The sequence below is a fragment of the Porites lutea genome, chromosome 5 (genome assembly GCF_958299795.1).
Source record: "Porites lutea chromosome 5, jaPorLute2.1, whole genome shotgun sequence".
NCBI lineage: Eukaryota > Metazoa > Cnidaria > Anthozoa > Scleractinia > Poritidae > Porites > Porites lutea.
This window is the reverse complement of record NC_133205.1, coordinates 3,593,144-3,619,252: the sequence shown is the minus strand read 5'-3', so window position 1 is coordinate 3,619,252 and position 26,109 is coordinate 3,593,144. Positions and strand designations below refer to the sequence as shown.

Genomic DNA, 26,109 nt, shown 5'->3' with positions numbered 1-26,109 from the left:
TATACAGGGTTAGCCTCGACCCAAAGTAAAATATTCACAAATACAAGCGGGAAGGTGCCTGAATTTGAGTTTAAAAAAATAGACCCAGCTGTATACAGGTCTTCTTCTTCTGGCTAGAATTTGTGAATATATTTACCTTAGGTCGAGGCAAACCCTGTGTTAGTGAGTCTTCAGTGCTTCTATTCAGCGCCTGAGACGAATTTGAAACTGGACTATTTTAATTTTCCTCTAGTCGATCTAAAGACATTGTGGAGCCCCTTATCAAGCCTCAGTGGTATGTTGACTGCAACGAAATGGCAGACATGGCAGTGAAGGTAAATTATTAGAAACGTAATGTACCTTACTACTGAAGGTTCAGATAATCCGTCATTTCTGAATCCCAACGTTCTTCATTTGTTCGTTTGTTTACTTTTTCGTTTATGTTCCTTTCAGTCAACGTATACCCTTTTTTATCTAGTAAGCCCAGCAACTGGACTGAAGTTTTTTTCTATTCCACCTGCAGGCTGTTCGAAACGGGGATCTGAAAATTATCCCAAGTATGCATGAGAAGATCTGGTACAGCTGGCTCGAAAACTGCAGGTTAGTGATGTTTACTGGCGATAATCCACTTTTCCCTCCTTACCCCAATCCTTCTTGCTCTCTAATTTTTTTAACAATGTATTTTATGTTAGTTTATAGACGGTAAAATGTAAGATACATTTCATCTTAAAAAAAGCGGCAAATCTTAGCGAGCAAATCACACGACCGGGCAGAAAAAAATTAACTGGCAAGGGTCCTCAGGATGTTTTGTGTCCCATTAGGAGGGTTGGGGGGTGGGTGGATTTTGGGCCAAACACTTCCCTCTCAGAAAAAATAGTGGACAGCTTGTGTTCTAGTATACGATTGCTTTTCATATTTTAGGTATTTTGAGGTAATGTTTTTTTAATTATTACCGTTTTTTGTTGTTTAGGGATTGGTGCATCTCCAGGCAGCTTTGGTGGGGTCATCGGATCCCAGCGTACTTTGTAACCGTGGACGATCCTAGTGTTCCACCAGGGGAGGTGAGAAAGTGTCTTTTGTGTAAATTCCTACTTTTAATTAACAGCACTAAGTCAGTACTGTCTGAGACGATCAGACAAGAACGCACAGTGTGCGAGTTTTAATTAACACTTCAGACTCGATAAACTCAATAAAAATTAGGGACTGTTCACTGTCGTAGCATAAAGTTGCCTCTCGTAGTTTCTTTTAAACCAGTTGACGGTGTTTATGCATGTTTGACTACGCGACAATAAAGACGAAGGTGAAAACTTTCTGGTTGTCTTTTTCAGGACACGGATGGCAAATACTGGATCAGGTAGGAACCTGTTACTCTTATGTAGCCAAGATGGTTTCTACTTCTGTTTCTTAACAGTCTACAAAAATGCACATGTGGAAATGATTTGTACTTTTTGTTATCGCAGTGGGAGAACAGAAGAAGAAGTGCTAAAGAAAGCAGCAGAAAGGTTCAATGTGGCACCAGAGAAGATCACTTTGAAACAAGGTGAATTATCGAGCTATGCAGAAGTTAACGACTTTTTTGAAGCATTTGCCGACTACATAGAAATTATGGCCTTACTCGAAATTTCGTCGGTTCCTGAAAATAAAACAGACCACGTGCTTGCCAGCTGACGTCACAGCATGCGCAGTGAGGACCAGGGGTACTTACCATTTACATGGGAAATCCAGAAATCCCGGATGGAAAATCAAATAGTTCGCGCCATTATGTTTATGTTTATGCACAAGATTTCCACCCGGGTGATTCGTGTAAATGGTACATGTGAGCACCCCTGGCCGCGATATTTTGACGGGCGAAAAAAAGAGCAATTTATACCACTGCTGATTTCATAAAATCTTTGGAGGTGTAGAAATGTCATCAAACGACGGATTATTTGACACCATCTGATGCATGATTTTTTAAAGTTAACATTGTTGTGTTGCAGATGAGGACGTACTAGACACGTGGTTCTCCTCTGGCTTGTTCCCGTTCTCCATATTTGGTTGGCCGGAAGAGGTAACGATAGCCTCGGAATGTTTTTTTTTAAAATTGTGGTTGTTGACCATGTGAAAGGTGTTTTTAATTTATTGTCGCCAGTACTTTGTAGAGCTAGTAGACACAGACAAATAAATAGACCATTCACTATTCGAATTAAATGAATATAGTCGAAGTAAAGCTCGGGAAAACACACGTCTACAAATTTTCACTCTTTTTTTGACAAAAACGCACTTGTAGTCTTCCCTCAGTTCCCAATAGTGCTTAATTCGAGAATGGCATTCTTACTTGTCCTATTTCTTTTCAGTTACCTTAACATTTTGTAAAGAGTTCATTTTTGTCAGACTCTAAGCAACTGTTAATCCATAAGTTTTTTTTTTCTTGCAGACTGACGATTACAAAGTCTTCTATCCAGGTACACTGTTGGAGACTGGACACGACATCCTGTTTTTCTGGATCGCCCGGATGGTAAAGCTAGGCCTCAAGCTCACTGGTCAGCTGCCATTCACTGAAGTGTTCCTACACGCAATGGTGCGCGATGCGCATGGCAGGAAAATGAGCAAGTCTCTTGGCAACGTCATCGATCCCATTGACGTCATCAAGGGTGTCTCACTTGAAGTAGGTCATGGTTATTTTAGAACCAGTGTTGTTTACTTTGGTTAATTTTTATACCTATGACTTTGGAATCAGCTTACCTGTAAAAATTAGTTAAACTCAAGGAAAGTTTTACTGAGATTACTGGAAAAAGCATTTTACTTGAGCGTCAATGTATTTAGCATGAAAGTACCAACTGGGAACACTATTTTTACGTCTCCTACTGAAAACGAGACCGCCATTTTACGTGGTCTCCGGTGAATTAAGGAATGGGGCACTGCAAATTTGGAGGGGGGTGGTCTGTTTTAGTAGGGATTTTACCTTTCGTATTAATATTTTAAATTCAATATCTACTCTCCATAAGCATTCATTTTTCATTATTACTAATGTATTATCTGTGTCACGTGACTTGCCACACCCATTTTAGGCTTTTTATTTCAATCCAAATTTACACCACTTTATAAATAACACTTGTAATTTAATTCACTTTTTGTCAATGACTATTGACACAAAGTTTATGGAATTAATCGGGGTTTTCTTAAATTATCTACGTTCTGTAAACTATAACGTTTCTTGTTAAGAGGGAGACTGGGACGAGAGAAAAATATCTAATAATTACGAAGGAATGGATCATTTCACAAATCCCCGATTAATTAAGCCTATTTGAATGTAAATGAAATATTATGGAAGGAAAAACGATTGTTGTCACATTCAGTAAACTGGTGTAATCTGCAAAGTCCAAATTTTGCATAATTATGGGCGTGGCTGGTCACGTGATCTAAAAAAAGGGAGTTTTTAAGGTCCAAAGTGGTTCTGGTCTTAAACACAGCGGTCTAAGATTAAAATAAAGGAAGGTACTGGAAAAAACAACATCAAGTCATAAAACCCCGCATGTAACTTTGACCCATTCCTTAATTCACCGGAGGTCGTCCGAGCCACGCGGGTAAAGGTCAAGCCGTTTGCAGCCGTTTGCAAGGTAGTAGCTTCATTTCTCAGTTGTTTGAAGACCCTGAGTATTGGTCCGGCCCCGGAAATTAAACCCGCGACCTCCCACTCTGCAGCCAAGCACTCTACCGATTTAGACAATCTGCCACGGTTTTTAAAAACAGTTCCCTGTTTTTAGATCCAATCTTTGTCCAGTGCAGTTCTTTTTTCTACAACATAACTGATCTTTCGATCTTTCATAACAATTGTTGGCTTTTGTCTTCAGGGCCTTCACAGTCAGCTTGAAAACAGTAACTTGGATCCAAGAGAGATTGAACGCGCTAGAAAAGGGCAGGTTAGTGTAAAGAAGCTTCTAGCTGTTAAGTTCTTTCATTTCAAAGATACTTTTTTCATTAAGGACGAGTAATTGACAAAACGTAACAAAATGGACTGGATTGCTGTGATGCAGAGCCTTTAAGGCAACAAAAACGAGTGGCTGTAGTCCTAAGGAGAACCTCATTAGTTTAAAGACAAATGTCGTGATGTTGTTGTTTCGAAATTTGATAATCGGTGCATGGAATTTTTTTATTACAGAAAGAAGATTACCCTGAAGGCATCCCCGAGTGCGGTACTGATGCGCTTCGGTTTGCACTCTGTGCTTACACGGCACAAGGTTAGTCGCTAATAGTGATCAGTGTCTTATTTCTCTTTATAGTATCAATAATCAGTAATCAATTAATTAAACATAAAAGTAATGAGAATAAAAGAAATGGTCACCAAAGATAATCTGCTAAAAATGTCTTGATCATTTAACAAAATATCGTTGATACCTTGTGAAATGAGTGGTAACAATGGAGAGATCATGTTGTTTTAGTCAAGTGTCGGGAGGTATTTCTGCTGTTTTTGTGTTTGGCGGAGAAATTAATGCTGTGCCTCGTTTCCAACCAATAAGAAGCAAGATCAAGCAATTGTGCCTTGCTGACATGCGCTATCCCTCCCTTTGCATTGGCTGAACTCATTCTCGACCCCAGAGCTCACGCTTTTGACTTCGCGCGTGAGCTCTGAGGTCAAGAATGTCGCTACACTGCGTTGGCCCTGTTCTTGTTGGTAGATTAGATTGTTTGGTTTTGTGAGATTTTCCGGAGTGGTTACGTTTGTTTCGTTTCCGTCGCAGACAGACTAAACGACTCTAAAGTGAATTGGCTGTAAAAAACAAACAAACAAACAAACGAACAAAAAAACAAAGAAAAGAAAAAAACAATCTTTACAGAAACTGACTCAAAAGAAGTTGGTTCAATCGTGGACTACTAAGTCATTAGTTATGGATAAGGCTTGAAGCCAAAAAGATTCGCCATTGAAGTATAATCTACGGCATGTATGAAGTTCTTACAATTCTGGGGAGCAAGGGTGGCGTAGAGCTTAGAGCTTCGTTGCTAAATAATTTACTTAAACAGAGCTGTAGCAATAACACGATGCACAACCTCTGAAGTCTTGTAACCAGTTTTTGTAATTTAGCAATTACGTACCATCTTCTTATTTAAATCATTGTTTTATTTCTTTACTTAACAGGACGAGACATCAATCTGGACGTTCTTCGTGTACAAGGTTATCGTCATTTCTGCAACAAACTGTGGAACGCCACTAAGTTCGCGCTCGGTAGCCTGGGAACTGGCTTCAAACCAAACGACAAACCAGAGGTAAAGTATCCGCAAATACTGGGAAAGGAACGTTTTATTTGGCATACAGTCTCAGATACTTTTAGACATTTTATTTTTTAGTAATTCTTTTAAAAGTCATATGTCCATTACCCAATCAACGTTCATTCTCCAGGAAGAAGAGAAGCAAATTTTGGGCACATTCCTTGTTGCTTATTAATCAGGCAGCGTGGCCGAGCGGTTAGAACGCTGCACTTGCAATTCGAAGGCCCCGAGTTCAACTCCTATCACCCTGACCGCTAGCTAGATTTGTTCACGGTAGTCCGGAGTTCAAATCCTATGCCACGCTTTTAAGTAGCGTGGTTCGTTAGGCCAGTTTGGATTCTTAACCTTGTCAAGTTTGATTTGAATTATTTGTTTCAGGTATTTTAGTTTAATATGTGAAATATTCTGTTCCGACATCCATTGGAAAGAATTTTTTTTAAAACCATCCCATTACGTTGCCATCAGTTTAGATTTAATTGTGAGCGGATATTTTGAAATAGGAATTCCAACGTCGATACTTATCTAGTATTTGTTAGTGCGAAAGGTATTTTGCCTTGTGCAGCAAGACGCTAAAGATAAGTCTTCCAGTCGAAAACTTTTGCTCAACTTTGCTTTGTTCTTTTTACATAGCTGATCGGCAATGAGACTCTTGAAGACCGCTGGATTTTGAGCCGGTTATCTGATGCAGAGAAAACAGCCAATGAAGGCTTCAAGAATTATGACTTCCCATCAGCCACTACGGCCATTTATAACTTTTGGCTGTACGAGCTGTGTGATGTTTATTTGGTAAGAGAAAAATTACTTTGTGTAATACATCACAACACCCAAATTGAAACGAAAGTTAAACCCATTACGTCATAATTCATACTATATCAAGTACTTATAGAGTGTTTTCACTCACGTGGCCAGCATCTATGCAAATTTATTGGAACAAAAGAAAGCGTTTGCATAAGAAAAGAGTTCACCTCCCAGAGGACTGGTTTGGGACACCAACATGGCCGCCGTCCCATTGTTTTGGGACACCAATATGGCCGCCGTGACGTCATGTGAAAACACTCTATAACGCCTTGGCCTGCTATTGCATATTGGCGGTGTGCATAATTTATGCAATAATTATGCACGCTCACCACAAAAACGAAACGTGCTATATAATCTCACTCCATGGACATCCATTAAACTAGACGCTGACTAGAAACAACAGTAACAAAAAAGAAAAACAAACAAAACAAAACAGAAAACAATGTTAAAGACTGGAGAAATTCTTTGAAAGGCAACCATTTGCAGATCCAAAATTTTGTCATATTCCTCGATAAAAGGTTTATTCAATAACACCTGTTGTTTAGAAATAGCCTTTACCTGACAAATGGTTTCACGTAGCCGCAGAGTCAGTTGTAGATTTTATCATTTATAATTGCTTTCTCTTTTGACATTTATCCTGTTGTTTTTATCTTGAAGGAGTACCTCAAGCCAGTTATACAAAATGGCAACCAAGAGGCAATTTACACGGCGCGCAACACACTGTATCCTTTCAGCAATCTTAACTCGGTAGCCACGCCACTTGTAACCCATCGGGTTGCGTTGGTTACCTTTTTGCTAAAATGTGCAAGCTAATTTATTTCTTTTTATGTTCTCGACTCAATCGTATCATTAGGTTTACTTCATTGTGACAAGTCCATGATTTTCTTAACACTTGCAAGGTACACTTGTTTGGAGAATGGGCTAATTCTTCTTAGTCCTTTTATGCCTTTCGTGACGGAGGAACTCTATCAACGGTTACCGCGCAGGCGTGATGAATCACCCCCAAGTATCTGTGTCACGCCCTACCCGGAGGGGGTAAGTGATAGTTTGAGGGAGGGGTGAAGGGGAGCAAAAGGAAGAAGGGAAAAGTTCGAGAAAAGTGGGTTTTCAAGAGAGAAATACGTCCTTATTTCACTGATGAGGAATACGTTTAATGAAAAATCTTAACTCCTTAAGTCTTAAAAGTGTCCAACATCAACCAAAATCAATACATCTTCTAGGAAAAAGGTCATAAGAGTTTATAAAATGATCACGAAAGGGAAAATTGCTCTGATTTTTTTTAAATCAAATTTTCTTATCTAATTCTTTAGGAAGATGTATAGAGAACAGTCTGGAGAATTAGTATGCTGATTTTTGGGCTTAAAGTGTTGGAAGCGTTTTTGCCTCTTCTGTGCATCGCGAAATTGTGATTAGAAACGTGTTCTTGACAATGTTTTGTTTCCATTTTAGCTTCCTTGGAAGGACAGCACTATTGAAGATGAAATGAGCTTGGTACAGAGCATTGTAAAAACAATCCGCTCTATTCGTCAGGAATATAACGTGACAAAAGCCAAACCTGAAGGTATTATCTCAGTCGGTGTCGTTTACATATTGTGCGTCCCTTTTGAGAGATCCGGGTCAGGAGATCACCCGGATCGTGATGCATCTATGGGCGAACCGGGCAACGATTCAGCGGTTCGTTAGATGCATCATGATCCCAGTGATCTTGGATCACTGATCCTGATCCAGATCATCCCAAAGAAATGCACCCTTAGAGTAACATGAACAGTTGCCGGTGGCAACGGCAACGATGGCGTCAAGAATTAGAAACAATAGTTTCAGTGAGCAAAAAAACAACTACTCTGAACGTGCCCCGCGTTATTTTGACCATTTCTTTACTGTCCTCTGTTACGAGTTCCCTTTTTGAACTTAAATGCTGGCGGTCCGTAGTAGCGAAAAACTCCTCGAAAAAACGCGCCTAAATTTCGGATAAATTATACAATATAAGCCAGCTAAAATAATCGACATGAGGTTTGACTCAACGCCAATTCAGTTTATTACTTACGTTAATCTGCCGTCGTCGCCGTGTCTCTTCCCTAAACTGTCTTGCTGTAAACAGCTTAAGTTCATTCCTTGTTCTTTTTCTACAGTTTATGTGGTGTTTTCTGAACAGTCTTTGGCAGAGGTCGTCACCAAATATGCAGACACTGCCTGTACTCTGAGCTCCAGTGAAAGGTAAATGACTTTCTGTCGAACAGAACACAAGAACGAAACTGATCCGAGATAATTTTCGCGCAGACTTCTGGGATCGCTCCTGGGGACGCCCCTGTCAGCTGTTTTCTCAGTTTTTTTTCCTGTCCCCAGTAACCGTCCCAGAAGTGTTTGCGAAAGTTAACTCAGCCCATTATTTCTGGTTTATAATATGGTGAATGGGAGCAACTCCCCCTTGTCAAATCTGTATTCTACTGTTCGATGAAAGCAAATCCTATTAATTGTGAACCTTGACAGGATCCATGTTGTATGTGAGGAGAAACCGCCACAGGGATGCGCCGTGGCCACTGTCTCTGACAAGTGCGAAGTGCATGTCCTTCTCAAGGTAACCTCATAAATTTCAGTATTATCTATTAAACAGGTATATTGGACTTACAGTCGAACCCCCACAAACGGCCACCTCGCTACAATGGCCTTTTTTTTTGGCGGACAGTCCAAACATTCGCTCTTGTTTCAACCTCTCTACATCGACCACTTCTCTACAATGGCCACCTTCTTCTGTCACCGAGACGGCGTTGTAGAGAGGTTCACCTGCATTAAACTTGTATGACTTTCGTTTCGGGTAAATGTCATTCCAGGCAGTTTTATTAAATGGGGCTAATTTTAGAAGGAAGTTAAAAGCATGGGAAGATATAATCTCGCGAGCTTTGATAGGTCTTAAGAAAACTAGTTCAGAGGTAGAATCTTGACAAAATGTTAACTGGTGGTAACAGAGTACCGCTGACCAATGCAGCTGGAGTGAGAGTGATGTGTTGTTTTATTCAGGGCCTTGTGGATGTAGCTAAGGAAATGACTAAGTTGGAAAGCAAGAAGGAAAAACTGAACGGCCAGCTTGCAAAACTGCGAGAAGCAATGGAAATACCCGACTACGAAACAAAGGTACCAGACAGGGTTCTTTCAGTTAAGCACTCAATACAAAAACGCAGTGAAAAACGTAGTGAAAATTATATAAATCCAACCCAAGTGTCATGAGTTGGAACACATGAACGTGCGCGGATGGTGTAATAGGCCCTTTGTAACCTGAGAAAATAGCCGACATTTTACGACGTCACCACTGGTTTCCTCACGAAATGAAGTCTGGGGAACCACGTGCTTGGATACCACTTAGCAACGGCTCGCTCGATGGCAAGCCGGCCAAGTGTTCATTCACATCACAAATCTTTGAGTACACAACAATTTTGTCATAAAACGCTAACGTTTGCCTATTTTTCAGGTTCCAGAAAATGTTCAGCAACAGAACACCGAAAAGGTATTTATCATTCCATTTTATTTTCCCAATCATTTTCTTAATGAAAGGGCCCTTTTCACAGCCAGTTTGTTTACTCGTGAAATTCGGGCGAATTAAAACAGACGGGAGGGGTTGATGGATCAAGGGAGATTTCTCCTCTCTCCCCCCACGGGTTGGGGGCGGGGGAGGGACGGATGACATTTCACACAAGGGAAAGCATCTGGCTAGCTGTTTGTCGTCAACGAAACGTTTCTGGGAAATCCGGTTGGCAAGTGAATGTAACCCAACCTTTTGGGTCGTTCCACTGGAAAAGTTCCGAAAAAACTGAATGTCGGAGAAGGTAATCCTGTTCTCCCAGGGGGAAGGTTCCAAACGGAAATAGGCCATTTCTGAGTTGCTCCAAGCCTGTGTTTTCGAAGCGAAGCTATATGCGAAGCTATTGATAGGAACATGATTTTTTATTCTCATGCGAATAAAACTCACAAGAAAGGTTTTACACTTAGCCTCGTTTTGAAAGTGAAAGGTTTTGAAACTCGGAATTGGCTATTACTTCAATGGCCGAATTTATACTACAGACGAATTATCCGTCTGAGACGGATAATTCGTACAAGTGTACAGTTATATTCAGTGCTAAGACAAATTGTGGAGCAAAATTCGTCTGAGGCTGATTCGTCTGTTAGCACGTCTTGAAGACGTGCTAACAGACGGAAATTCGTCTTAGACGGATGATCCTTCTCTAAATTATACTAGACGGAACGAAGACGGTTTTTTGACGAAGGGTCTACATGAGAGGGACTGGTTTCTATATTTTTGGAATGTTCCCAGTTTCCGTCGTGTAACCCGCGTAAAATATCTAGACAAATTATTCGTAAAATTCGTCTTCGGATTTATACTTAGACGAATTATCCGTCTAGAGGAATAGTTTGTCTATAGTATAAATTCGGCCAAAGGTACGGTCTCAGGCCTTCGCGGCCACTTTTCGGTAACTAGGGCTGATTCGTCAAAATGATGAGAGCAATTGCCGAACGGAATTATATCAGCGCTTGTTTAAATTACCATTTAATCACCTCCTCTTTCATTTTCAGCTAAAACAATTGGAGACAGAACTTGCAAAGATCGAGAAGGCGTTAACTTCATTTAAAATGGCAGAATGAAGAGATTAATCAATAATTCAATTATCAGCGAATGAAATTAAAAGTTGAAGTTGGTCTTACTGTTTACTTGCTTTATACCCTGACCTCAACCTCATCCCCTGGGTCTTCCCGTTTTACAATACCGCGACGGCAGGAATGGGCGCCGCCATATTGGAAAACGAAGACGCTGGGGACAAGGTTGCCACGAGTGATGCCTGTGAACCTTCCAGGCCAATTACAAATTATGTAGTTTATTGTGGTTCTTTTTTAGAACCGACCTTTCAATAAGCATCAGGCAAAATAATTTTCGTTTATTTAATATTCTTTCAACTTTCATGTCGAGTATTTTATTGTTCAATAAACCTTCTGAAAATGGTTTGTCTGTTGTTGTTTATTATTAATTATTTGGCTGTTGATGTTTGTCACGTTTAACCTCCTATATATATTTGTGTACATTATTGTCCATGTATTAAAAGTGACTAACGTATCGAAAGAAAAATATTGAATCATACTTTTCGCAACTGAAAATCATTCCACGCAAAATAACACACACGCGGCCCGAAGTAGAACAAGAGAATAGGTTTGCACTCGCTTCGAAATTTCGACACGATGAGATACCTTGCTTCTGGACCTCAAGTAAAGATTTGGTTTTAAGGTGACCATCTGCTTACATCTGCTATTGTTTCCTTGCCCGTGGGGGTGAAAAGGGAGGAGTACTCCCTATAATGGTCTATACGGGGAGACACGCGTGAAAAACGCAGTGCGCATGCGTGCCTTCCCTGCTTCCGGCGCGAAGTTGAATGTGCCTCCCCCAATCGAAATTATACGCGATACCAAAACAAACTAGATTCCGGCCGCGAAATTCAAAAAAGTAAGCTCCACACACAAAAGATAAGCTTAGAATTTCACGAACACAAAGTTTATTAATTGCTTTAGTTTCTCTCTTTTGCACCACATACTTTCCTCTTTGCACCAAAGGCGAAAATCATGTTTGAAAGTCCACGCTCGCTCTGGCAGCAATTCGCCGTAGCCATTGTTGCTGTTTTGGTCATCATGTCGCTGAGCTCGGTCAATGCGAACAACGAAAGCGACCAATGCATGCTAAGTGGAAAAACAAGGGCGGAAAAACCTTGTACTGGACGACTTTACCAGTTAGTTAAGTTAGTTTAAGTAATTTTTTGTTGTGCTTAATACTAGAACCGGCTGCAAACCATTAAACATATCAAACATTCCTAAGTGTTTTTCAATTTAAATGGGGAAGAGTTTGCAAATTTTAATTATTGAAAATAGAGACCTTGCGCATGCGCAGACGTTTTGCACGCGTGTCATACGGGGAGGGGGGCTACGTCCGAAAGGGGTACTTATTTCAGGGTTCAGGTATATGAAAGGGTAAGGATTTCACTTGTTGAAGTAAATTAAAGGGTAAAGAAATCTGTCATTCTGGTCTGTAAAAAGTCCCAAAAGGGCTAGCTGATTCATTTTATGGCTGTGAGAATGTCAAGAAAACGACATGGTTTTAAAGACACTGCATTTACAGCAATTAAAAGTTCTTAACCAAGTATGTGAAAGAAGAACCATTATTTTGTGACTAGAAGGTATACGAAAGGGGTACCTTTTTTGTCAAAAATGGTATATAAAAGGGTAAGGGGTCAGACCCGCGCCTCGGTCATACCTTGGGGCAGAGCCTCCCCGTATAAAACAATTTTGATTAACCCCCCCCCCCCCCCCGATCCTAGGAGCCAGGCGTCACTGAGAACGGATCTGTGACAAGTACATTACCTTGCGGGGCCAAAAACAAAATTGACAGTAAAAATGACCAGACGTTACTTTACTATACATTTTCCCCTAATTTTAACAAAGCACCTAAATACGTTAAGACATAAGATGCGATAAATATCTTGACATGAATATTCCTAACCAAAGTATCATTAACTAATTACATAAAGAGCCTTCCTCTCTTTTCTTACGTTCTTTGTTTAGACTGACAGCCTAACGCAACTAACACGATAAAAGTACAAAACTCATTCTACCTACTAAAATTACTCTTGGTTAATTCTCTGTGGAGCCTTAAAATTATCAGCAATATTTTTACTCTGGATTGTTTAGACTTTGGACTATCTACGATTCTTACACTGTAACGTTCACCTTAGGCTGAGAGCAGGCTCTCCGAGTCGGGCACAGGGGTGGGAAGAGCTTGCTCAACGGCTATGCTCACCGCACCTATACCCATCACGCATCATCTGATTAACTTTCTCCAACGCTTGCGGTGATATTTTTGGCTCCAGAAAGAGGGTAAGAAATACACTGGAAGCAAGTTGCCTCCCTCCGCCCCCGCAACCCACTCGCTACCTTTCCCCAGGATACTTATACTGTAACGTTCACCTTAGCCCGGGAGCTACCTCTCCGGTGACAGGGAAGGGGATAAGACGTTTTTTTCCCACCTCCACCTCCCCCCCGCCCGACAGGTTGCCCGTAGGCTAGGTCCAGCTCACCTATACCCCTCAAACATCACCTGAAATAACTTCATCAAATTTCTTTTACGTTCGCAAAGTTTTTGGGTATAGAAAGAAAAAAATACACCGCGAGCAGTTGCGTCCGCCCACTTCCTTCACATAAGAGACGATTAACGGTTTTAAAGGTGCGGTAAAACGGAAAACAACAAAAAAATAACGTGCAACGTGCAACATTGCTGCAAAACTACACTGTTGTGCGTTTTACCGCACACGAAAAAAAGCCTTGCAACCTTATTTGTTGCAAGACAGGTTCGAATGCGGGTGGTAAAACGCGCAACATGGCTTTTCAACTCGTTTTGCAGCAATGTTGCAAAGCAAGTTGCACGTTTTTTGTTTCCCGTTTTACTGTAGCTTAGCCCTACGTGAACTACAAACATGACGCGTGCTCGTTCGTCCCGTTATCTGTGAGGGCGGCCAGTGTCTGCTCACCCCAAGAAAAAATTGTTACAGTTCATACTTATTAAAAGTAAAGAGCCAAAATCAACACTTAAAAAAGAGTAACATTTCGGTTTTTAGCTTCTCTACGCCTCTCTCGAAGTCAAAAGGTCTAGAGATTCTCGGAAGTCACAAAAGTTAGGCGTGCCTAAGAAAAAAAGAAAGATAATATAAATTTAAAACTGAACACCTTCATGTACTTTCAAGAGGAGCAGAAAATAGAGGCATGACAGAGAAATATCCTTCGCCTACTGAGAAGTGCCTTCCTGTTGTGCTATTTACCATAATGCAAAAGGAGGTCCTAACAACAGAAACTTTCTACAAATGAATTGAGGGTGAAGTCAAACTATGGAGGTATAAGTGTTCTCGTAGGCACACTAAGAACTCCAACACTGGAGCTCTGTTATACCCAGTTTAAGTTCTTCAATCCGACGTAAGGTCTTAATGTAAAGACGTTTTGAGCGATGCACGTTGACCGGAAGTAGACTGTAAGAGTAGATTGAGATTGTGAGTAGATTATAATACTTCCGGTTGAAGTGCTTCGCAAAGAAACGTCTTTTCTTAAGTTCCCTATGATGTCAACCTACCTTCCAAGACTGTGGACGAATCCTTTAGTGTTACTATTCAATCGAAACATCTTCAACAATACTTTAGTGTGCTGCCATGTGTTTCTAGCCATGTTACAACGTAAAGTTTGCCATTTGGCACTTCTGGGGGTCGGGGGGGGGGGGGGGGGAGGGGTTAAAGGTCGGAGACGCTCAACAGAGAAAGAACAACTTACCCGGTCTGAGAAGGTGACTTGCCAATCATCATCTTCATCCTCGTTCCCATCCTCTTCTTCCAGCGCGCTGAACCTGACGTCATCTGACCAAATGGCTCGTAATCTCTCAGCGCGTCTGCGCACTCGTTGTCTAGGGCCAGTCCTTCGTAAACAGGGAGATTTCTCTTGAAAATCGGTTTCGTCCGTTTGTTGGCGAGCGAAGTTGATAAACACCTAAAGTATAGAACGCACTTATCTCATGACAAAATCAAACGCTGCAAACAATAAAAATGAACTTTAAGGTTAAAAGTTTTAAAAAATCGTAATTGCAATCTGTTTCAATCAACTTCAAGTTTGTCCGTCCGTTCCTACTTTTGTATTTGCTATGTTCTTTATACTTTCTTTTGATTTTTTCAGCGGTTAGTTTTACGTTTCACTCATTTTGGTGGCAGTTTCCGCCGTTTGAATTTCGATAAATTTCGTGACAGGTCTCTTTCAGTTTGCGTTTTAAGCCCCGTGTAAACGGACGCAACATTCTTGGCCAAAAACTCCCAACATTGTTGGACGTTCCATGTTGCGTCCGTTTGCACAGCCTATTGCATGTTGTTGTGTGTTGTTATTGGGAGTTGTTGCATCCGTTTGCACACTACTGCCAACATGGTAGCAGCAACTCCCAGTATTGTTGGTTACTGCGTCCATTTGCACATAGCTTTACGGGCGACTCTGGAGTGAAAACCACGCTAGAGGGACTGTTAGTCTTACATTATCCAGGGTTGTCTGACTGACAGAGTAATCCTCGATTTGCAAAGCTTCATAGGATGACTCGATATGACCGAACACCTCCGACAAATCCATGACGCCTGTGGGAAGCTGGTACTGTACCATATTGTGATGATGTTCCTGTTAAAAAGAAGACGAGATGATCATTACAACTTAATCAGTTCATTTACCGAGCTTCAAAAATTTACCATCTTTGCTTTAAGTCCCGTCCACACGAATCCGGGCACTTTTGAAACATTTTTCTATATGAATCGTTCGTTCCTTTGTTCACACGAAACCAGTGAATCCGCTCATTCTTCTGCAGCCTTTTCGTGTAAAAAAATGCCTTTTGGTGTGGACAGGGGCTTATTATCACCATACAGTTTCTCGTACTCGTATTCGTTCTCGTCCTAGAATCTAGAGGTCTCTAATCTTTACTATAAATTTACCACATTCTTTTATCTACTAAAGTCAAACTCCTTACCATATCAAAGGCAAGGTAGAAATGATGTTCGAAAGATTGATGTTGTTTCGTGTATGCAACGTGAAATTCTAAGAAGAAATGCAAAGAAATCAAATATTTATCCAGTCCTACCTTAAGCGAAGCACGGGGAAACTTTTCAGAGAAGAACCGGTACAACGGCTCCATGTCAGGCAAATCACCTTGAACACGGACTGTGATAATGTATCCTTCTCCGAACCTGCAAAATATCGAAATAAGCTTAAACACATCGACTTCAGCAGTTCTCAAAACCAGCAATTTATTAATCCCTCCCTTAGCTTTAACCATCACTCCAATCTTTGGAGAAAGAGAGTCTCTTTTTAGCACAAGAATCCCGATTTAAATACTCCTTTTCTGCAGTGAAACAAAATGAATGTGATGGTCAAAGCGTTGAGTTACTTCTGCACACTTTAAAGTGGCATTGTTAAGCAAAAAGGTCGATTGAGTATCTACTATACTACTGTGATACGAATAAATATCATTTTGTTACAGAATTGCTGCGAATAGGCCAATTCACAGTTGCACACTGACCAGCCTAGGCTTTGAGTGAGAGGAAGTGAGGCTAGCGGTGACTTAGTTTTTATAAAAAAACCCAGTGCCATTTATAAACATGAGAACACGATGCACATTTGAAAAGCGGGTTTCTATCAAATTACGTCTAGCCTCACTTCCACTCATAGGCAGGATACTAAGCGCACAATAAATAGCCTGTTTGCCTTCTGGAGGATGATTTTTTTTCCTCGCTATATCATTTAGATAATATATATTAGCTCAAATCCTGACAAGCAGCTCTCTCAAATAAAAAACAAACAAACAAACAAATAAACAGACTTACCGGTTTTTCAGGTGCTGGCAGCTCCCTAGGCACTTGAATCGACCATTGACCATAATTGCTAGCCGAGTACACAATGCTTCACATTCCTCCATGCTGTAAACATACAAGATAAAGCGCCAATGTTACATTCTATCTTGTGACAGGCCGATCATGTTGGAGGTAATTATAAAACCCCGATCAAAACAAATCCGAAAAATTCCTTTGGAAACTCAAAACGTCAAATGAAAACGTCCTTCTCTTCTAAACCACGTTTTAAGAAACTGGGCACAGGTATTTTCGTTCAACATGTCACTTACACAAACTGATGTGTTAGCTTCTCGAATAAAAAAAACGAGTACACCCTTAGTCTCTTTCGCAGCTATTTGTCTCGTCATGCAACGCTCTCATGGGAAGGAGTGTCGCGTGACTAGACAAATAGCCGCTGCGTAGGAGACTAATGCATCTTCCAAGAGAGTATATCTACTAATATGCCCCAACTGAGTTAGAAAACAAGATAGATATATAATTTTTCCCAGTTGTAATTCATTTCAGTCCAGGCCACCCTAAGCCAAAACCAATAAAAAGTAACAAATTCAAACTGTTGAAGTTTTCGTTATGAGGTTTATGGTTTCAACCTTTGAAGAGGTTTCTAAATAAACAGACGCGAAACTGAGCTGCTATTAAGCTTTCGACACAGATAAAACACAGATAAAACAGACGGTTAAAAGGACTTCCAAAAGGTATCTAACTTTAACAAGTGCATGCCTGATCAAGGCAGGCAAGAGGTACAATATCAAGGAACAGGTAGAGTTGGAGTTACCTATGTGATGTCAAAATAACTGAGCGACCGTCCTTGATGATATCAAGAATAAGATTCCATAAGAAACGCCGCGCATGTGGGTCCATTCCAGTAGTGGGCTCATCCTAAACAGATCAATGGCATTTCACGTCAGCACAAGAATCCATTATGAATATCTAATACTCGTAAGTGCAAGTTTTTCACCAAAGAAGACGTAAGCTGACGGTGATTCTCCCAACGTTTCACGTGAAGGCAGTGTGGCCGAGCGGTTAGGGCGAGGGACTTATAATTCGGAGGCCCCGCGTTTGATTCCCGCCCTGACCGCTAGCTAGATTTGTTCTTGGTTGTCCCGAGTTCAAATCCTCGGCAACGCTTGTAGAATAGCCACCTGGTTCGCCTCCTACTAGATAGGATTCTTAACTTTGGTCCATTTGAACTATTTGTTTCATTATTCCTGAAAAGGCCCATATGGGGAGGGGATAATTAAGTATTTATCTATTTATTTATTTATTCAAAGTTTGAGGGCATGACTTCTTACCAAGAATATAATAGGCGGGTTGCCAATTAATGCCATTGCAGTAGAGAGTTTCCGTTTGTTTCCACCGCTGTAAGTCTTGCTTGGTTTGTTGGCGTAGCGAGTAAGACACAGCTTCTTGATCGCCCACGATACAACCTGTAAGTACGAAAGAGCCATTGCGAAGAAAAGATACAATTAAGGATGGGAGCAAATTCTATAAATACGACGCGCAATGGCGCGCTGGTTTGCCAGTAATCTTTGTAACAGTTTGGGGTAGCCCACATCTAAAAACACCACCGTTGCTCTATTTAACAAGAATTTTAGAGCTTGCACTTTCGAATAACGATACAGTACTTTTTCGACAAAGATTTTGGGAAGAAGGTCAGTGGGTTTCTAACAAGAAGCTAAAGAGCTCAACGTGTGGTATGGAATTTAAAGAATTTCTTCAGCGTTCGGCAATTTGAGATCCCGCAAAAATAATTTCCCACGGAAGAAAAAAGGGAAAAAGTAATTTAAAGATCTTAAGAGTTTTTTGGTCTTAAAGGTAACACCAAGGAAAATTTCATGCCTTATGTACTCACCCTTTGTACTTCCTTTTCAGGGACTCCCCTGAGTCTCGCATACAGTGTAAGCTGTTCAGCGCCGGTCAGTTCGTCAACAAGAGCATCAAACTGCGGACAGTAGCCCATGCATTTATGAACTTTTTGCATCTCGGATACAATACTGCAATCAAAGTATAAGAACGGTTAATTTTGTTATCTAGGATGTAATCTTGAGCTGAAGGTTACTATCATAGGGTTGCAAGGATGGCTCCTTCCACCAATGCGGCCCGGGCTTGAATCTTAAAGGCCGCACCATATTTGGGTTGAGCTTGTTGCTGGTTCTTTCCTTTGCTCGATTTGCTCGGGGGTGGGGTAGGAAACATTATTTCGCGCGGCCGATGCGTTTCGGGTCACGTGGTCCGAGCGTCCGTTCGTTTCGCGGCCGTTCGTCTTCGATACGTCACCGAAATGCATTGACCGAGAAGGCCTGAGAAGACCCCGTACAGGAACTAGGCAATCTAAAACCACTAATTCTAAATTCCAATTTGATCAAGAACCTACGAACACAAATTTCGTGGTAATAAATTGCCGGTTCTCTCCAATACCCGTAACCATGCACATGTGCGAAGTTTGATAGCTGTTATACCCACCTGTAAGAGTTCAGGAACGCATTTCCCGCAGACATGGAGGTGTCTCCAGTCAGCATCTTAAATGTACTGGTTTTTCCTGCTCCGTTAACACCCAATAGCCCAAAACACTGCGGAAAGAACAATAAAAATGAATAAACTTCGTGTGTTAATCAAATAATCCAACTAACAGAAGCAGCCGCGTCTTCTTTTTCATGTTCAGTCGCCTGCAAGAACAACTAAAGCAAAGGGCACAGATAAAAGAGGATGGCATAGAATAAGGAATTTTGGATGCCAAGTGTGAGGAAAATAACTCTAATAATAAAACTAAAGTATGGTAAAACGGGCAAAAAAAAGAACATGAGTTGAATAGCGATGGTGCGCGTTTTACCACCCACAGAAAACCCGTCTTGCAACAAATCAGGTAGTTAGCAGGTTTCAACGAGTGTGGTAAAACGTGCAACATCGTTATTCAACTCGTTTTGCCGCAATGTTGCAAAACAAGTTGCACGTTTTTGTTGCCCGTTTTACCGAAGCTCAAGTCAATTTTCACGCACACAGAAGCAAAAATCCATCCCACTCGATTTTGTTTACTCTAATTAAGCCAGCTCACCTCTCCCTTTGGGACACCTAAACAAAGTCTGTCCACGGCCAGATGCTTGCCTCTTTTTCTTGAATAGTAAACCTGACAGAAACAAGAATTGAATTGAAGCCTCACAACTTAAAACCGCACCTTTAGCATTATAGTGTTCTTTCGTTCAAAGAAAAACAACAACAAACAAACATCAAGAACAACTTGTTAAATATTCAGTACGTGATCTCGTGACATGTGTGGAACCCTAAGATGTCTGCCCTGAAGGCATTTCGATCATTTTTACTCCCGGAACTGGTACTGAACGTTTTTAAACCAATCACCAGACACCACTTGACATCACTGAAAAATAACATACTATTAAGCGCAAGGACAAGAGTCTCTCCTGAGGAGCCAGTTTCTTGAAAGTTCCAGAAAGGTGTTTTATATGTTTGCTGTGTTTGCAGACAAGCTGAAAGGTTTCATAATTTTGAACAGGATACAATTTGTCTATCATTTCTCGAAGCAAAATTGACAAGTTTGTGAGCTAGGAACTATGGCACTGTGCAACAGGTTTTGATTTTAAAATTTGCCTTCGAGCCCGAAAAGTTACCGGGTCTTTCGAGAAACAGGCCCCTGGATGGCGATAAGTACCGTTCTTTCATCGACGCCTAATATGAAACTTTGCGTCTTATAATTCCAAGGTTCTGAAGCGTCTAAATCAATAATACTTCAGTGGATTTGGAACCTCTATTCAGCACCGGGCTACCCACGGAGAGTGAAGTGAACGGTAAAAAAGGTTTGACGCATTGTACAAGTTCTGTATAGGGATTTATGAATTAATTTTGTCCGCAAGGACTCTGGTAACTGGCCGCTTAATAGAAATTCGACGATATAACTATGCACAGTCGTACCTTTGTTAGGTTCTCAATTCGAATCAGGTCATCGCTGGCGCCACCACAAAGAACCCTTTCTTTTTCAGCAGCCACATCCTCGTCCTCCCCCTCAATTGGGTCCTTGGACACGTGGGTGCGCCTGGGAAAAGCAACAAGCTATTAATATTAATGTATATCATATTAATATTAAATTAATATTGTGTTATCCATACCTGACAGCCTGCCGGTTTTGACAGCAGAGAGCAGAGGGGAGGGGGAGTTAAATGGTTCCCACTCTTACTCCTTTAAAGCTTACCAAAGATGAATTCAATGTGCCTCAGAGGGATTGTTTTGTGCTGGTAACATTCTTGACACTGTCTACAATAATCTGTTGAGCTACTAAAACCATCGATGTTAAGAGATATGTGGATTTTTTAAAGCATGAAATAAAATTGTCCAGTCTAACTGAAATTTTCTAAAGCACAGTATGAGGAGATAACTGGAAGACTGAATTACATTGGCTTTCTTACGAAATGACAGAGAAGGATCAGGCTTTCATCATTTCTTGCAGTTTAGAAGTTCAGATTGGGTTATCTTACCTCGGCTTTATGAAGAATCTAAACTCTAAGAGGACAGTAAACACAAAGAACAAAATTCCCTCCACGGCCATGCACACTAAATTTCGAGTTGTCAGTAACCATTCAAATGGATCACGAATCTTGTCGTATTCACCTATGAGGAAATAAATAAATAAATTCATTTACGTAATCAATCAATCAATCAATCAATTAATCATTCATTCGTTCTTTCACTAGTAGTTAACTCTTGAGGTTGAAACTGTTTTTCAGTTTGAATTCTTACTTCTAACAGATGTTGAAATCTAATTTCCTATTATTTCTTCAGGAGAATAAAGGAAACCCTCGCCAAAGTAGCTGCAATGCGTGCGTAATTTTTTATTTTTATGTCTTAATTTGTCGACAAACTCAGTATGGAGAATATGCATGTTGAGAAATCCTCATATTTGCAAACAAAAGTATTCCTAAGAGATGTATTTTCTGGAATTATATGACACAACAGGATTTTACACGGTTGGATTAACAGTCCACTTTAACATGACTCAATCTGTTGTTAAACACTACAGGAAATAACGAATCTCGAGCATTTAAGGCGTGAAGCCTGGCTACGGCGATATATGACAAAAATTGATCGTACCTATCTGAGTGTAATAGTCTGTAAGGTATTGGTTATAAGCCAGGTCCATAAGACCATGTCCCAGGCAGTAGTTTGGGAAACCAAGGTTCATTATTCTCAGGGCATTGTATATTTTGGCCAACACCTGTTTGGAGGCAAATATATAGCATCAACAACTGTGTTAAATACATCCCATATTGAATCAATAAAACTATGTATTACAAATAAATACGCTCTTTGCAGCGAGTCATTCACGTGGTCCAAAAACGCCGTGCCGGAGAGCAAAAGTCGCACTGGGACAAGACTAACAAAGAAAGTTACCATTTCAAATTATGTATGTCTTTTGTTTGTCTTGTCCCAGTGCAACTTTTGCTCTCCAGCGTGGCGGTTTTGTACGACGTGAATGGCTAGCTGCAAAGGGCCTATTAAGTACAATCTCGATTCTTCGTCTTTAATCTTAATCTTTAAGCTGTAAATTTCCAATAGCAAAGACTAAGGTCTGCCTGGCTAAGTGTTACTCAAAGCCTCTAGTATTCGTTACGATATATAACTTTCAAAAAAAAAATATTTGCATAGTCAAGAAGAAATACCAAAACTACTCTTGTCCATCTTTGAGTTAGTCTAGTCCAAAGTTGCGTTTTCACGGCCAAATAAAGAGTTCGTCGGGTAACTTAGGGGACAAAATATAAAACGTTTGAGCTTTTGCGAGCAAGAAGAAATAAGGTTTCATACCAAGTCATCAGGAAAGAGCTGTAGAATGAAGGTTGTCACGGTGGCAGTGACTCCAAAAAACATATTGACCACAATCATGAACACATACGCTGAACTAGCTTCACTGAAGTAAAATGCGCCTGGATACATAATAGGAGTTATGGACCATCTATAAGGACATAATGATTTCCAGTCAGTAAACAACCTTTTTAAGATAGATTATCAGCTTCTGTACGAAACCGAGTTCAACAACAGCCACATTACTGAAGCCGGTAAAATGAGAGTACTAAGAACGTCCTTGGTAACCTGCTGCAAACTATCAGTATCCAAAAAAGTGCGGCTAATAACTACATTGTCATGTAGAGAATCACTCCATACAATTTCGCCATCAGTCTAAAAAGAAATTAACTCACTGGGAGTTTGCCTTTACCAGTGACAAGGCCACACAGACAAAGGTTGCAGACAACCACAAAACCGCCGGACAAACAAAATGCAGCCGCATACTTAGCAAACGCCTTTCTCGCTTCGATTGATTATAATTTCGTTTTGCAATAAAGAATTTCAATTGTCCGATTACTATCATTCTACTTTTTTATCACCGCGTGTTAATCATTCGCCGCGTTCGTAACGAAAAGGGAACTAGAGCCGAAATGCGTCCCGCAATTGTTTCTCGGATCGCTTCTAGTGAACTCGCCGCTCAGCTATTGGTCAATTTTTTCCCTCCCTAGTAATATTCCCAGAAGTCTTTGCGAAAGTAGACTCAGCCCAGTTTCCCCTCGTTTCCATTTAACTTACCCGTATAGCAAGAAGAGACAGACCACGGCTGGGAAGTTAGTGTTTGAAGAGTAGGCAGGCACATTGAACACACGCAGCAAAGTAATGCAGCAACAAGCTGGGATCAAGTAGTTACACTGAAATATATGGAGGATAGATTTTAATCAGTAACATTCAGATCTTAACGGGCTTTTTAAGTCAATTTTAAATTCACTCCTGCGATTGGGTAAACAGCAGCATAGTGATTGGCTAAAAAGAATCTTGCGCCACTTTGAAGACCTGTCAGATGCAATTTACTGTGAAACTCACAAAACCGTGAACACCAGGAATATTTATGGAATGTTATTGTGTTGCAAAAAATAAGCCAATACGGCGCGAGATAACTAAACCGCAAACAGCAACGGTAATTAGTTTTGCTCGCGTGTTCTGAACTTTATTGTGATTGGCCAGTAAACAATCAACCTTCCTGAAATTTTTCAAGTGTTCACGGTTTTCTGAGTTTGACAGTAAACTCCGTACCCAATTGTAACTAAAACACTTTTTGGTAAGACGTAAAGAGATTCCCTCAAAAGAGAAAGAGGTCTCGTCCCTGCGCCAGAGTTACGAGTATGCATGATGGAAAGTGGCGTATGGCGCGACATTAGGGACCTTACGATCCGACAACGGCGACGTCCATGAAAACGTCGCTGAAAAACAGACTTCGCATCATTTTAAACTTTTTCGCGATTATCCCAATTCGCCTTGTTACTTAAAAGAATGGTATTTTGGCTGGAGCTGAATAGATGGGAACGCACTCAAGTTCGGACAGAGATGGTAAAATTTATCGCCTGGCCTTTCCCATTCCTAAGTTAACTTAAAATTAGGTCATTTCACGTCGTAGTTGTGCAGTGAAGGTAAAGAAATGTAAAAAAAGCGTGATGCGCGTACAGAATTGTTGTTTTGTTCATTAAACCTATTTTTTTGACGTTCCCGTTGTCGTCGTCGTTGTGGTTTCGTAAGGTCCCTATTGTAGCCCAAGCAGACTCCACACAATGCGGATGAAGTGGTTAAGTACGTCTCTACCGTACAAAGTGAGCTCAGAGAATCTAGCGATGCCTTACATGGTTACATATACTTCCGACACTCACCACGTCCCAAATGTAGTTGGACAGCCAATAGATAACAGGATCGACACCGCTGACAAACTGCAGATGCTTGGCTTTGGAGGCTCGCTCAGTTACAAGGAACACGACAAAACTCGCCGGTACAAAAGACATGGCTATGATGACAAAGATTGCAATCACAAGATCTGTCCCTTGACGCCTGAAACATGACAACCATCACGTGAACATTAACGATAAATTTTGGACTATGGATACAAGCCCAAATTGTTCAAAAGGTGGATAGCACTATCCACCGGATAAGTCCTTATCTAATACTAGGGAGACCAGTTTCACCACCCACTGGATAGAGATTTACCCAAAGAATAGAGTTATCCACCTAATGGAACAACTAAGGCCAGATCGTGACGTTTCAGTACAAAAAAACACAACAACTGAAGGACAATGGAATTAAAATTCCTGATGCGTGGATGTCTACGTTAGGGACCCAGTTAGCACCGCTCGCATAAAGTCCTGGGTCCGACTCCAAGCGTACAGATTCAGTGATTCAGCGCTTTTCTTGCTAACAAACTACTTAAGATTTATTTCGTACACATTCCTGTTACTTACATGTAACGTGCTGAGAGTATATTTGAGTCTGTCTTATTAAACGGATGGTTATACACTGTAATACCTGTGAAAGAAACCAATCAAAGACGTGTAAAATTTATAAACTGTTTGAAAAACGAACAGGAGTGTATTATCAAGTTTCAAAACTCGAGGCAAAGCCGAGAGTTCTTAAAACTGAAAACAAAGACCGCGAGTATTTTGAACGGCTTCAAAATCTTTGATACAGTTCAACTCATTCTTGCACTAATATTTAGATTTGGGGTTATTTTGGTCTCACAAATAGGACGTAAAGTTTAGCCACGTCTTTATCAGACATAACGAAGCTCATAAAATATTGATTTCTTTTGTTTTATGCATGGTTAAATAGATGGAGGGATGGATGGATGGATGGATGGATGGATGGATGGATAGAAAAAGGGATGGATGGGTGGATGGATGGATGGATAGATAAAAGGATAATTGGATGGATGGATGGATGGCCGGATGAATGGATGGATAGATAAAGGGATGCAGAAAAGGAAGGATGGATGGATGACAACCGTTGTCACCGTTGTCACCGTTCTCACTGTTGTCACCGTTGTCAATGTTGTCACCGTTGTCACCGTAGTCACTGTTTTCACTGTTGTCACTGTTGTCACCGTTGTCACTGTTGTCACTGTTGTCACTGTTGTCACCGCTGTCACCACTCTCACTGTTGTCACCGTTGTTACCATTGTCACTGTTGTCACCATTGTCACCGCTGTCAGCTTTGTAACTGTTGTCACCGTTGTCACTTCTGTCACCGTTGTCACAGTTGTCATTGTTGTCACCTTTCTCATCGTTGTCACAGTTGTCACAGTTGTCACTATTGTCACCATTGTCACCGTTCTCAGCGTTGTCACTGTTGTCACTGTTGTCACCGTTGTCACCTTTGCCACCGTTGTCAATTCTGTCACCGTTGTCACAGTTGTAACTGTTGTCACCATTGTCAGCGTTTTCACTGTTGTCACTGTTGTCACTGTTGTCACTGTTGTCACTGTTGTCACCATTGTCACTGTTGTCACCGTTGTCACCGTTGTCACCGTTGTCACTGTTGTCACTGTTGTCACTGTTGTCACCATTGTCACTGTTGTCACTGTTCTCACTGTTGTCACTGTTTTCACTGTTTTCACTGTTGCCACCGTTGTCACCGTTGTCACTGTTGTCACGGTTGTCACTGTTGTCACCACTGTTACCGTTGTCACTGTTTTCACCGTTGTTACCATTCTCACTGTTGTCACTGTTGTCACCGTTGTCACCGTTGTCACCATTGTCACTTCTGTGACCGTTGTCACAGTTGTCACTGTTGTCACCTTTGTCACCGTTGTCACAGTTGTCACAGTTGTCAACATTGTCAC

At 40.9% G+C, this 26,109-nt stretch overlaps 2 protein-coding genes across 2 annotated transcripts in view; one reads left to right on the top strand and one right to left on the bottom strand.

The window, feature by feature from the left end:
* LOC140936789 (valine--tRNA ligase-like) overlaps nucleotides 1-10,931 on the top strand; it is a 41,352-nt gene extending 30,421 nt beyond the window's left edge. Inside the window, exons 15-33 of the mRNA XM_073386276.1 lie at nucleotides 233-314; nucleotides 503-579; nucleotides 950-1,040; nucleotides 1,308-1,333; nucleotides 1,440-1,519; nucleotides 1,959-2,029; nucleotides 2,396-2,626; nucleotides 3,813-3,881; nucleotides 4,121-4,199; nucleotides 5,096-5,223; nucleotides 5,857-6,012; nucleotides 6,682-6,746; nucleotides 6,924-7,059; nucleotides 7,474-7,585; nucleotides 8,154-8,238; nucleotides 8,512-8,599; nucleotides 9,040-9,153; nucleotides 9,488-9,523; nucleotides 10,588-10,931. Of these exons, the coding sequence (XP_073242377.1) occupies nucleotides 233-314; nucleotides 503-579; nucleotides 950-1,040; nucleotides 1,308-1,333; nucleotides 1,440-1,519; nucleotides 1,959-2,029; nucleotides 2,396-2,626; nucleotides 3,813-3,881; nucleotides 4,121-4,199; nucleotides 5,096-5,223; nucleotides 5,857-6,012; nucleotides 6,682-6,746; nucleotides 6,924-7,059; nucleotides 7,474-7,585; nucleotides 8,154-8,238; nucleotides 8,512-8,599; nucleotides 9,040-9,153; nucleotides 9,488-9,523; nucleotides 10,588-10,656 (1,795 nt within the window). The 3' untranslated portion in view covers nucleotides 10,657-10,931. The remainder of the gene's footprint in view (nucleotides 1-232; nucleotides 315-502; nucleotides 580-949; nucleotides 1,041-1,307; nucleotides 1,334-1,439; nucleotides 1,520-1,958; nucleotides 2,030-2,395; nucleotides 2,627-3,812; nucleotides 3,882-4,120; nucleotides 4,200-5,095; nucleotides 5,224-5,856; nucleotides 6,013-6,681; nucleotides 6,747-6,923; nucleotides 7,060-7,473; nucleotides 7,586-8,153; nucleotides 8,239-8,511; nucleotides 8,600-9,039; nucleotides 9,154-9,487; nucleotides 9,524-10,587) is intronic.
* Nucleotides 10,932-12,450: 1,519 nt separating this feature from the next.
* Nucleotides 12,451-26,109, bottom strand: part of LOC140936788 (ATP-binding cassette sub-family A member 2-like) — a 46,887-nt gene continuing 33,228 nt past the window's right edge. The window contains exons 21-37 of the mRNA XM_073386275.1: nucleotides 24,734-24,797; nucleotides 24,152-24,326; nucleotides 23,046-23,161; nucleotides 22,272-22,419; nucleotides 21,561-21,684; nucleotides 20,948-21,080; nucleotides 20,388-20,508; nucleotides 19,516-19,587; nucleotides 18,927-19,033; nucleotides 18,316-18,457; nucleotides 17,756-17,890; nucleotides 17,239-17,342; nucleotides 16,440-16,532; nucleotides 15,698-15,803; nucleotides 15,106-15,243; nucleotides 14,365-14,577; nucleotides 12,451-13,731 (exon numbers count right to left, since the gene is read on the bottom strand). Coding sequence (XP_073242376.1) covers nucleotides 13,696-13,731; nucleotides 14,365-14,577; nucleotides 15,106-15,243; nucleotides 15,698-15,803; nucleotides 16,440-16,532; nucleotides 17,239-17,342; nucleotides 17,756-17,890; nucleotides 18,316-18,457; nucleotides 18,927-19,033; nucleotides 19,516-19,587; nucleotides 20,388-20,508; nucleotides 20,948-21,080; nucleotides 21,561-21,684; nucleotides 22,272-22,419; nucleotides 23,046-23,161; nucleotides 24,152-24,326; nucleotides 24,734-24,797 — 2,027 coding nt within the window. The 3' untranslated portion in view covers nucleotides 12,451-13,695. The remainder of the gene's footprint in view (nucleotides 13,732-14,364; nucleotides 14,578-15,105; nucleotides 15,244-15,697; nucleotides 15,804-16,439; nucleotides 16,533-17,238; nucleotides 17,343-17,755; nucleotides 17,891-18,315; nucleotides 18,458-18,926; nucleotides 19,034-19,515; nucleotides 19,588-20,387; nucleotides 20,509-20,947; nucleotides 21,081-21,560; nucleotides 21,685-22,271; nucleotides 22,420-23,045; nucleotides 23,162-24,151; nucleotides 24,327-24,733; nucleotides 24,798-26,109) is intronic.